Source organism: Melopsittacus undulatus, chromosome 9 (assembly GCF_012275295.1).
Source record: "Melopsittacus undulatus isolate bMelUnd1 chromosome 9, bMelUnd1.mat.Z, whole genome shotgun sequence".
NCBI lineage: Eukaryota > Metazoa > Chordata > Aves > Psittaciformes > Psittaculidae > Melopsittacus > Melopsittacus undulatus.
In genome coordinates, this window is record NC_047535.1 from 42671139 (window position 1) to 42684176 (window position 13038).

Here is a 13038-nt window from a genome sequence, read left to right on the forward strand (position 1 = left end):
AAGTATTAATATACTTTAAAATCGATTTTAAATGTAAGCTTTTACATCTAGTAAACTGGGGCAATCATCTAATTTCAGAAAACACTAGTGGTGTGTGCCATTTATATTAGAAAACCTACACTTTTTTCTTTCAGACTCCAGAGCTTGGGTTTCAGACAGGAAGGAAGTCACCTGTATTTACGGAGTATCCATCCACACACCCCTCACAAACTGCAACTAAAAAGCTGCATGTGAAACACTTAGCAAGGCAAGGTAACACTTTCTTCCATAAACTAACCAGTTTCCTGGAACAAATAAAAGCAGGCACCATTCCCTTAGCTAAACTGCTCCCTTCAACTGCTCCATCATTTGTCTTTTAAAAAATTCTTTAAATAAAAAGAACTCAGAAGAAAAACTAGACTGGAAACAGGCTGTGTGCCAGTGAGAAGGGAAACAAGTCAAAGAACCAAAACTGACAGTAGCAAAGTACAGTTAATTTCAGAGCACTGTATAAAGGCTAGTTGCTTCAACTGCTATTTTCTGTTCTACCATTTATATTTTACTTTAAAATAATTAGGCATGCCAACTACTTCCTTTTCTTTTGCAGAGCCAGTTACCTCAATCTTTTCATTTCAGTGATACACTTTGAAGGGATATAGACAATAAAATTGGGATATGGAAGAGCCTGATGAGAATCACATAAGCCTTGGTTTAAATTTAGGAACTCTGCAAACATGGCCTATAATACCAAGAGCTTCCAACAACAGAGCAATGCCCCTTGGAAATTAAATAATATTCAATAACTAGAAATTAGCTAGTAGGTGTAGAAAAGCATAGCAAAGATATCCTAGCTGAGGAAACATATGATAGAATGACACACACGATAGAAGGAATTAACAGCCTTCTTAGTAGCAGGTTCCCTACAATATTCCTGTTTAAATCCAATTCAGTTCAACAGCACATGGACTTCTTTTGTCCTCCCAGGGAGATTGTACCCAAAGGAATATGTTTAGCAAGAGGCTATGAAGCTCTATGAAGGATCTCAAGAGTTACAAGTAGAATCTACAAGAGAATTACTAATTTGGGCTCCTCCTTTCAGATTTTCTACTATAAAACCTACCTTAACTACTGGAGAAGTAAAAGTAAGCTTAAGTTCCCATTAAAAGATCCTCAACTGAACCTTATATGCTCTGTCCTATAGACCAGCAGATATCTTGCTAGGGATCTGTCTGTGCCATAGCCTCAAATATGCCTGAAATAATTCTAATCTTGTAGAGTGAACATTGCTGATCTCTTCAAGGAAATGATGTAACTTTCCCTCTTCTCCTTGTCCTTACTTGCACCCTTTCCACTACCATTTGGTCTTTCTCAAGGCAACACTACATTTGATTCTGTCTGCAGCCATATGGTCAGAAGGTAAGTGTAAAGTAGCTTGAGCCAGAAGTACTGTCCTAGAATAAATCTCCTGATCATCTCTGCTTACTGTGGTTTGCCTTGCCCTGCTGAGCAGTTTTGGAGCTTGTGAACTGGATTCCTTTTAAATAAATATGAAGCAGAAGATTCAGTCTGAGAAAGCAGTCATTAATTCAGTCCAACAGGACAGACAAGAGTGAGTCTGGGGCAGAATTCAAACACACAAATATAGTGCATATGTTGAGTCTTCCGCACAGTCTTATGTGCTCTGTAGACCTGCTATACTGGAATCTCCTATCTGCTGATGTAGGTGAAGCCACAAAACTATGTTACTAACACAGCAGCATTTATTAGCATGAGCTCTGTTCCATACTCACTGATTACGAGCAGTTGTTAAACTATTGGCTGTGCTAGGGAAGTGAATGGCAAGTTTTCTATCAGCTCTGCTGTTTAAACACTGTTCTTTAGACAGGTGCTGATGCTCAACCACCATCTCAGTGACATGCATTAACCATGTCAGTTGAGCAAGGCTAGGCAGGATAACTTGGTCTATCTGTGGGTTAGAAGAACTGCATGAAGTTCTTCAAACGAGGCTAAGCATAAGTGAAATAATGGCTATAGTGTTAACTGCAGATACATAAAGAATGTATGGCTTACACCCTTCCAGTTTCAGCTACAGGCAGTAAGTTTCCCTAAACTTCCAAAACACATTTCCACCAGGAAAAAAAAAAGTTTAAGAGTAAACTTGAAAGTTTAAGTTTAGAGCTATAGGTACTTCATCTCTCTGGATGGCTTGTAGTATAAGTACAAACAGTAGAAAAATATAATGGACACAGGTATGAATTTACTCCATGTTTCCTCTACATATATAAGCATTGCCAGACTGTTACTGTTTCTCTCTGCATACATCATTTGTAGTGGCAAAGTGAGGAAACAGTCAACTAAAATAGAGTTTAGTCACTCTTCGCTCCTTAGTCAACACCCTTTGTTTTTCCTCACAGTTCTTTTAAATATAAACCAAATAGATCATAGCCACAGTTCTGGCTTTATTAGTCCAGACTGATTTCTCTGTCTGAAGAGTAAGGCCTGTGATGAAGTCTCTGTGATTAAAGTGAAGAGGTGCTCTTGAACCTTCATTGTAAGGATGGCTCTCTAACAGTCTCCCAAATGTACTGTAGCAATAACAATTGTATCAATTGCCTTCACGGGCTGGACATATGGTGCTTTCTTTCCCCCCCCCCCCCCCCCCCCCCCAAGAAAATAAGGTGGATGATCTGGATAAGACTAGTATTACTGTGGCTCACAACTTACTTTGTTTCCTCCATTGTTATCTGGATAGTAGAAAGATTTTAAGATAGATTTAGCTTAGATAATGTCGTTGGGAGATTACAGCCTGCAACTCACCCTCCTTTCCCTGAATCCACATGCTGCATCACCAAGTGCTTATGTACTGTATTGTGTTATTAAAACAGCAGCTCAAGCATGCACAGGATGTAATTCCACCTTGTGTCAGTGCCTCCGCTTTGATCTACTGAATTGGCATGTTACTTCTGCAACTTTGACCAAGTGTAATGAACTGTAAAGCAATAGCTAAAGTCATGGTATACACTGGGTACAGGAGTCAACATTTCTTCTACATTCTTGGCACTTGCTTCTGAAACCACATAAGAAATTATTAGAACAAGGATGCAAATGTAAGGACAGGTCTTGCTTCAGGCTATACAATCACATCTCATTAGCTTCACTACAGACTACTAGACTGGACAGCTTCTTAAATACATACACAGGACAATGGGATTTTTCCATCCCCTCTTGCACACATTTCACAGCCAGAGCATTATGTGCAGCAGAAGCACAGAAGCAGAGTCATGGCTGTCATTTGCCGAGACACTGCAAAAATGCACTGCTGATGTAAGTACAGGCAACCTTGCTCACCCCAGCAGGAGCTGCGTATGCTCTGCACTGCTGAAATTTCAGGCTCTTTTGCTTAGTCCCCAGTTTTACCTTAAAAACTGTTCTCAAAAGGAATTCCAAAATCAAACTCCAGTAAGAATACTATATGGTTAGGTAGCTCACCACATACAGAATCCAAACAGTGAGTAAAAAAAAATGAACAGAGGCATGGGCAGAGACCAATGGGCTCTGCAATTGCACCCTAAGCACTGTATAGATTCTAAACTGAATGGCAATTTGCCAATCAGCTAGCATGGATTTTAGTCTTGAACATCTCCTCTAGTGTACATGGTTTAATTTCATTTGCAGGATACCTTAAAAAAATGACAATACAGTGGAATTACAGTCATTATAGTCTGATTTATAGGAATACAGCAAATTCTCAGAACAAATCTGGTGCTGCAACTTTTCCAGAGATTCATTCATAATGTCACACCTGGCTCAAAATAAATTCTGTTCTTTTGTCCATGACAGCAAATGGTTTTAGTTAAGCACAAGTGCACACCCGAGTAAACACCCTATGAAAAGAATAGTCATCAGGCTGTGAAATAATGATAAGCTCTGCAGTTCCCACTGGAGCATGAAAACCACTTTAAACATCCTTTACTTTCCATAGAACAGCAGTTGTCTCTGCTACACAAGCTACCAACAGCTATAACCAGCAACCTGGAAAATGTAAGGTTCTTATGCAGCACCTGACCCAGAAATATCCAGACACAGAAATCAATTCACCTTTGAAGTCCATGAGAGTGAGATATAAGTTACATAAATCTAGACTATATTCATAGTTCAACTCAACTATAACCTTCTCCTCAGACACAGCTGACAAAATAATCTGCAAAAAGCAAAGTGTTCATGGAAAGCTTCATAATGAACAGACTATTTTTGAGCTACAGGCAGCCAAACATTCGATAAAAATAATTTTAAAATCATAGTAATTATTTTTATTGCCTCTAAATAAAATGTTTCTTAGGAAAAAGACTGGAAAACAAACCAAAATATGCAAAGTTTCCAAAATATTATGGCAATTTTAGGATACATGAATAATGTTCAAATTAAACCAAATAGGCCGAATGATGAGACAAGTTTTATACAAAGAGACTTCTTTTATCTAACACATAGCTTAGAGTAAAACCAAACCATTGCATGTTTTACACAGTTAAGAGGACTGTGTAATATCACCAACACTGGGACTGGCATTGGTAATTGCTCTACTCTTTGCTGATATTTAGGGAAGTGTATTTCTGCTAAAAATGCAATAAGATTATAATGATCTTTAAGGTCCCTTCCAACCCAAACCATTCTCTGAATATTTAAATTGAAGTTTGTAATGCTAGTACAGCAATATTTGAGGGTATTCAGATTAGTTTAACTAATTGCTAACATTATTGTTATTTACAAAATTTTTGTAAATTTACAAACTGAACTTTCACTTCCTGGAATTTCTTCATATTACCTGTTAACATAAATATGAACTATTTATATAGTAGAAATTTGAGGCATTTGCCTGCATCTTTGCTTGACCTACTGAATGCATCAGTGTTCCACAGTCCCTTCAGCATGTTTGCTTTCTCTATTTGATTCTTAATAATCCACCTTCCAGAACACTTACACTTCAAACAAGCTAGGGAGTTTAATATTAGTCACTTTAGACTCTGTTTAAATGAGTATTGGTATTCAAATAACTGAATTTGGTAAAAGAATAAAGTTATAATTAATTACTTATGCTGAGAAATCTCTCAAATAGCAATGCTTTCATAGGTTGTGTACATTTAGAAAGAATGTAGGAGAGACAGCTATGACCCAATAAAGCAGGATTTGTGCTGTAATAGTTATGGAAAGAAAGAAATGGAAAGAAATTTTCTTCAGCTTGTCCTCTGGAACACAACAGGCTTTGACTATTTTTTGCCCTTTGAAAGAACAGCTGCATTAGAAGCCCTACAAGAAGGGAACTGTTCAAGAGTGGATGAGATGGATTTATGCCAAAGCATTCCCTAATGATGCAGACCATTATGGATCACCAGCACATCCCTCCACATGTGCAAAATCACAGTGACTTCAGTTATACATGGAGCAGATTGTTCCACTGGTCTTCAGTAATAACATTATTCAGCTGCTAAGAAATTTAGAGTAAAAGACACAACCAACCAACCAATAAAAAAAACAAAACCCTCAAATTTCTGTGCAACTTATCATCAAAAATTCCAAGAAATAATGACATGTATTGCATGGGAACAGGTACAGGTTGAGTAGTCACATCAGATTGTCTCTTACTTAAAATGAAGCTACAGGTAACTACATCATAGGCACAGGCTCAGCCGCTAAATAGTATGCAACCTATATTACTTGCACATGTATCTCTTACATTAGTAGTTTTCTTCAGACATTCTCCCTCATATCCGGAGAACATTGATTTATATTTATTTTCAATGCCTTGTTAAAAGTACCGCATGTGTTTCTAACAAAGCCTCTTGGTTTTCTTTAAGGGCTCCTGTTGTGGCAGGATTTTCCTATTCAGGCATTGGAAAGTTGAGATCTCTCCTCACAATAGGTGCCCTGTGCCCTCCGTTTCAAAGATTACACTAGGAGAAGGGCTTGCTGTAAACCACAACAGATTCTGCACACATCCAAATCCCGTAGGCTTTACTTCCACCCTTGTACTCAATTCTTATGTTGACAGCAGAAGCTTCCTTCGTACCTATTTTGTTACATGGGAGAATACCATGAGAGCAGAAGCTAATTTATTTGATACTTACAAAGTAAACTAGAGAAGGCATTTAGCATTATCCATAAATCTCAACTCTACACAAGAAAGTCAGATGGATAACCTGCTAAGACTTTACCACCCCTCTTAGGAACCACAACAAGCAAAGCAGGATGTGCAAGTCATATGCTTTCTAAATTAAAACAAAATAGAGCTTTGCATACAGGAGACAGGTTGGGAGATCTTTGCTCTGTAGATACTCTTAAGAGCTTCCTGATTTATTTATGAGGAGAAATAAGCGTTTACATCACATGCCTGCATGCTTTCAAGTAAGGCCTAAGGTCAAAGGCTTTCATTTCAGCCAGCATATGAAGAACTCCTTGTTGTTCTATGGCTATATTTCCCAAGGTTTATTTTGTAAAATGGAGCTTCTTGAATTTTAAAGAATGCATTATGGTAGAAGTATTTTGAATGGTCTATTTAAAATGAAAGATAAACGGCAACTAGGTATGAGCAGCCTTGCTCTGTGTAGCATATTTGCAGCTGTAATATGAAGCCATGAAGTAAAGCCAAAAATTAAGTACCACTATGAATCAGCCAACCCCATTTTGCTGTTTCACAGCTGGAGGTTATAAAGCTCCACAGCAGACCTGGCAAAGTATGTATACCTTAAGAATTAGAGCAAGGAAATAATACATAACCAGGCTGGTTTTGAATGCACCCTGAAATACTCTAGATTCTTTCAGGCAAGCAAGCCACAATTCACCTTTGCAAATACCAGAAGACAACATACAAGTTGTACAGGTACAATAAACTAACTTGAATTTTCCCATGCTTCAGGAAATACCTTTAGAGGACACACTTACCTGTAATATTCCTTTTCACATTTACTTACACTATTTTGCTATTCCTTCCCTTGTTCACTTCTAAGGAATCTTCTATTTATTGGTCCTTTCATTTGCCTTCAAGTGCTCCCTCAAAAAATGCAGCAACTGATAAAAATACTCTCTCTTCACTGCCCTCTTTTCCCAATGCTTTTTGAACCTAATTAGGAGTCACATATGAAGAAGGATTCTAAGAGGAAGTGAAAAATTATTGCCTGATGAGGATGAGCTTCACAGCTAAAAAATTATAGTGACAGTTCTATCACCAAAGTTTAACTCTCCTAAATTAGCCTGTCTGTTCAAAAGTAAATCCCTCAGTCTTAAGATCTGGATAAAAGAAAAAAGCTGATTCACACTTGGAATTCCATTATTGGGCACTGAAAATAACTTGCAAAATTGTTGAATATACATTATAATTTCAAATATTTTGAATTTCAGGATAGGTTACTAAACTTAGAGACACTTACCTCAGCTATACTAGACTGTATTTAATGATTTGACTGCAACCTATACATAAATGAAGAAAAGTTGTATGAATGACATGTTTCTTATCCTCTATCCTAATATGAACACACAGACCTTCCACCACCCCCTCCTCCCCCCAGTATCTTGTATACAGAGAAGTACAGTTGAATCCTTGCCAGATATATGAATCCACTGCCTTTCATTGATTTGGCCCATGAATATGAGCTACAATGTCGTTTAAAAGCAAGTTGTGTTACTTCTTTCTGCAACCCTGCAAATAAAATCTGAGCTTTAGTGGATGAGTTTTAGGAAGCCTACTGCTTACTCCTTGATTCTATCTAGTACTATATCACCATAATAGCAGGAATTGACTTTTATGTTCTCATGCATTCTCAGAAAACATGACTAGAGCACAGACAATAGCAACAAAAGGCCAGAAAGATTTTGGTTTGCGTATTTTTTTTTGTACAGTGCCCATGTGTATCTACAGCTACAAAAAGTGAGAAGTATTATTTCCACACTGAAGGGGAGCATTTCAGAGGATTAACAGTAACCAGGAATACCTAAGTCCAGAGAAGACAAAAAAGGGTAATGACATCAGCAGTGACAAAAACACTTCAAGTATTTTCCAAACACATCAGAATTTGCAGCTAGACTGCAGGCCTTACGTTTTTCCACTTTTTCTCAACTACCTTACAGTAAATCCATGACTTCTGTAACTGTTTTGCATGGTAATCTTCTATTAAAAGAATCTGCTTTTTTATATACCACAGGAGTCAGTTCAATATTAACCAGAGCAGCAAGTATCATTATTCAATGGCCTGTCCTAACACATGGAATGACTTGCAATATCCATCTCTTCTGGGTAGTTAGAAAGGGAATAAGAATTTACCTAAGATTAACAGACTTGGGCATAAGGTTTTGTTTAATTTCAAGGTCTTCACAGAACTTCACTATGGTTTTCCTTCTCAACAGCCTCCCTATTTCACTTTGTGAAGTTTGGATCAATCAGTTGCATGATACAAGCCAGATGTTGTAAGAGGACAACTGCAATTACCAAATCTATGACCAAAGACCAACATCCATTGAGTATCATATACCATATCTAGATGGGTAAGAAGAGTATCATTAAAAAACAAAAATTAAATAAAAATAAATCAAAGTGCTATGGAAAGGCACTAAACCCAGCTGCAGCTCTACTCATGACAGAGAACTTGCAGCTATCTTTCTGAACATAAAGGAAATTGGTCTGCTTATCAAATTCAAAATGCAAGCCCAGTTACAGCAATACAGTGGATGGTCAGAAGCTGTTACAAATGACTATTTCTCAACTGTCCTTCAAGCAGGCATGCTGCATTTTCTTTAGAGAAGAAATGCAATTTCATTCTGCGCCCAGTATGAAGTCAGGAGTTCAAGTTTCTTTAGAAAATATTAACCCCAAATAAGATCTGAACTTACCCTTCTAGCAGGCTACTAGAGGGCTAGAAATAAAAGGCAACATTGGAAGATTTTAGGAGGTGCTGACACATTTGTTTTGAAGTTTTATTACAAAAATATATTTGCAAACATACAAAATTTTGGATGAAAAAAATGCTCATTCTTAAACATTTATGTAATAACTTAATAACTGCAAACACACACAGGTGCTATAAAACCCATACAAAAATGTTAATGATGCAGTATCCCCATATATTGACTCAAAATCATGCTTGTTCCAGTTTTCAGAAATCTTTCCTGAAGCCCCCCTTCCCCATGATCTTCATATTGAAGGAACATGCAAATGGGTACAACTGTTGCATCCACAAAAATAAAACTCTGAAATTTATACTAAAAGCACATAGTGTACATAAATCCCACAACTAACCATATGCCCATACACTGAATAGATTAAATACACCACCAAATCAGAGATAATGCAGTTTTTCCAACTTGAAGATATTGCATCTTAACATTTTTGTTTGCTGTACAAAGCAACCCAAACACTTGACAAAAAGGTGGTTGATTTGTTTAGAACAGATGTAAAAAAGCAAGTCCCAAATTTAAGTTTGTTTTTAACAACATTTCAGAAATTATATCAGTGATTACACGACATAATAGGTTTCAAAAACATACCAAAAGGAAACAATTAGAAATGCAAGCAAAAAAGATATATCCAGCAGTGTTTAAATATAGAGTATTTATACACAGAACTAAACATTTTATGTGAAATCAAGATGAATCACTTAAGTATTTTTATCTCTATTCAAACATTCTGCAAATCCTATTTAATTTGGAAAGACAAACTGCTTCTAAAGTAATGGCTATTAGGCACCTTTCATACAAACTTTGCATTATTAAATAACAGCAGATAAAGTCTAACTACAAAACTGAGAATTTTGATTTTTCCTGAACAGTTCAGCAGATGTAGGTTTTAGAAACTTGTCTTTTATTAGGCTTGAGCCTAATAGAGTGACAACACTAGAGACAAAACACAAGCTTAGGTAATACAATGACTTCAGGGAGTATAGTCTAAAATAATAATCTTTTAATTCTCAGAATTAAAAGGTAAAATCCCATTAAGACAGCAGTTTCACCCAACCCAAACAAAAACACACCCCCAAAAAAACCAAACTTGAAAATTATCAGTTAGTTCCTGTGATTTCCCATGGCAACAACTTGCTACACACTGTTATCCCTATGTGAGGATAACATGAATCAAGCACTTTCAACAAGCTGTAATTTTAGACTTATGGAAAAAGTTAAAATAATCGAAGAAAAAGTTAAATAACAGTCCACATTTTAAAAAATATATTAAAATTGTACAGTGTAGCTGAACTTCTGTTTTACAATGCAACTTTTAAAGAGGTTTATCTGTTAAATCCACTGCCCTGGCACTTGCCATCAATCTCTGCAGTGTACTGGATGGCACCTCGGTTGGTTACGGTGCCTGTTGGCTAAACATTCAGAGGTTAGAACAAATGTGTGCAGGTGTTTGAGACAAACAGGTTTGCTTGTTGTAAAAATGCTTAGTGACTATGATTTCAACTGTTTCTCTTCTAATTCAATTTGAGAACTGAAGGGAAGGGAAGTAAATCAGTAATGTATTGCTAACAGTAGACTACAAAGTAAAGTAAGGATCTGCCAACTGCTTGTGGGGGTTGGTGGACAGCTGGAAACATATTAAGGATATTCAAAGTGGAGTCACATTTCTGTAACAGCACTGCTACTCCACAGAGTATTACTTCTGTCAACTGTACTGAAGAACTCAAAATACAACTCCTTCCTATCATCTCTATAGATCTTTGGATACGACTGCCTTTAGCTAACAGTACAGATATGCACTATCATCTTCCAGTATGTCTATTCTTACAAGCTTTTATCAAATCTTCCTCTGAAGAAACTGGAAGCTGTCCATAAGAAGTGAGAGTTATGGCCTTCATCTTTGCCTAAACCCAGAGAAAAAGCAACTCTTTATTTGGTTTAGGCTCTCCATTTTTGTTTAGAGGAACTGCTCATTGGTGTGTCCCTTTTAGCGAAACTTTTCCTAAAAAGCCCAATAAAACAAATTAATTTAGGTCTCATTCTAGTCTCACTGTTTATGTGCATACACAGTATTATACCTCTAGAATTTATGCAGGAAGCTCCTATCTTCCTTACCAAGGCAGAGTTTATATTGCTGAATTAATGCTACCATTAAAGCCAATATAATTCTTGATGAATGTGCATTACATTAGCATATTTCCCTGAATCTTGCACATTTTCTTAACAAAATACTACATATTTTAAGTGGAAACACTGAACTCAGAGGCTGAGAATAGCTTTTCAGAAGGCAGGTAGTGCTAAACAAAATATATTTTCCACTAAAAAGCTATGAAAAAACCCTAAAATAGATCAAATACATAAATTTGTAAATACTTGTTGAATCTAAAGCATACAGATATGTGAACAAGTCACAATTAAAGCTCAATTACTAGCTTCCAATGAAATGACCATGCACCTTGACTATGTCAACATTAACTAATCCATGGGATATATACACACATACATGTTGTAAGGAATCAAACAATCTTTTTCTTGATATTTCAGTAGTGCTTGAGGGAGAAGAAAAAAGCAGTGCATTATAACTCACTAGAGAGTATCTTTTTTCTCAATAAACCAAAACTTTTCTACTGGAAAAAGCATTCTTTAAAACTACTATTGCTGAAGTCTTATTAATTACCTTTGCATGCCTTCAAGAAATAGAGGCCATGAGTAAACCATCAGAGCAGCATAAGAAACTATCAGAAATTTTCTGACTTCAAGTGGGAAAGTATCCAGTTAAATTCATATGTTAGTGAATAGGGAATTACTAAATCACATACATGAAGGCGTAACGTTTAGTTAGAGAAACTTCAGACTATGAAGTTTACACTAACAATCTGGGGAGAAGGCAACAGAAGAACAGCACGCATTTGTTCCCCATCTGGAGTTTCAATACTGCAGTTCCAACACAACTGAGGAATGAAAGCCAATTATGACATGATTCATCCCTAAATTAAAAGGGAAACAAAGTATTTCAATTGTATAAAACACTGCTAAAGGGAAGAGGGTTTTCCAGTGGTGCTCTCCTAACTATAAATATGAAATAAGAGAACTTTAACACTTAACAGAACTGCTCCGTTGCTTAAAAAGATAAAAAAATGATAAAATCACCAAGGATTTTGCATATTTCAAATTTTGCCTTTTTAAAGAAAGTGGCCTCATTCACTTGGGTACCTGTTTAATGTCAGCAACGCAGAAGCAAATAAGATTAATAGAATATTTAAAAGATAAGATTCATGTGCATTAGCTAGAGACTGTCAATGTATTGGGCAAATCACACTTTTAAAATTTCATTAAAGATTTAGCTCCAAAGGCCTGACTTCCAGATCCATTCCTTTCCCACACCTGCCAACTTCATCCCAAGGCATTTTGCTCTGCTTTTCCTCAGTCCTTCAAACTGCAGCTAGGTTCCTATAACTGAATTTTGTTCCAATGCTGTGCAGTGTACTGTACTAGTTGCTGGTTTAAATAGCATTGAGTCTGTAATCCTTGGAAAGCGAATACAGCTAGGAATGAGAGCCAGAGCAAACATTTGCACATTCACTTAATGCTAATGAGAGCTCAAATGCAACTTAAAATCCCCTCCCCAGTTAAGAAAACATAAAATAAAGCTGAAAAAAGAAAGAAAAAGAAAAAGGTTTGCTGGTGACGATCACAGTGAAAACCTCCAGCACTTCTGAGCACATTATTTTCATAAGTATTTAAGGAATAGTCTTTCCTAAGAGGTTCAAATTCAAGACATTGAAAAGTAAATATTCTTTTACAAAAATATTAGTTTTATATTTGAGGCATAATAGTTTCTAAAACTGATATATTTTAAGCAGATTTAGCTTCAATTATAGCTTAATGTTGTCTGTATTCTTGGTTAGGACTTGCAAGTAGACTTCATGTATAGTGCTGAGAAAACTGGAATCATTCTGTAGGAGAAAAAAAAACCATATTAGAAACATTAGTCAAAAAGTGCAAAGAAAGTTTAATTTAATGCCTTTTAAGCAGTGCATTAGGATCCTTCGTAGTGCTGAGAGTTAAGGGAACTAGCTGCATACTTCTACAAAACGCATTGCTCTTTCAACAACATAA

General features: G+C 36.4%; 1 protein-coding gene across 1 annotated transcript in view; it reads right to left on the reverse strand.

Moving 5' to 3' along the window:
* Positions 1–8923: 8923 nt before the first annotated feature.
* The window catches only part of DCP1A (decapping mRNA 1A), a 36627-nt gene continuing 32512 nt past the window's right edge, over positions 8924–13038 (reverse strand). The window contains exon 10 of the mRNA XM_031046079.2: positions 8924–12875. Within this exon, the coding sequence (XP_030901939.2) occupies positions 12795–12875 (81 nt within the window). The 3' untranslated portion in view covers positions 8924–12794. The remainder of the gene's footprint in view (positions 12876–13038) is intronic.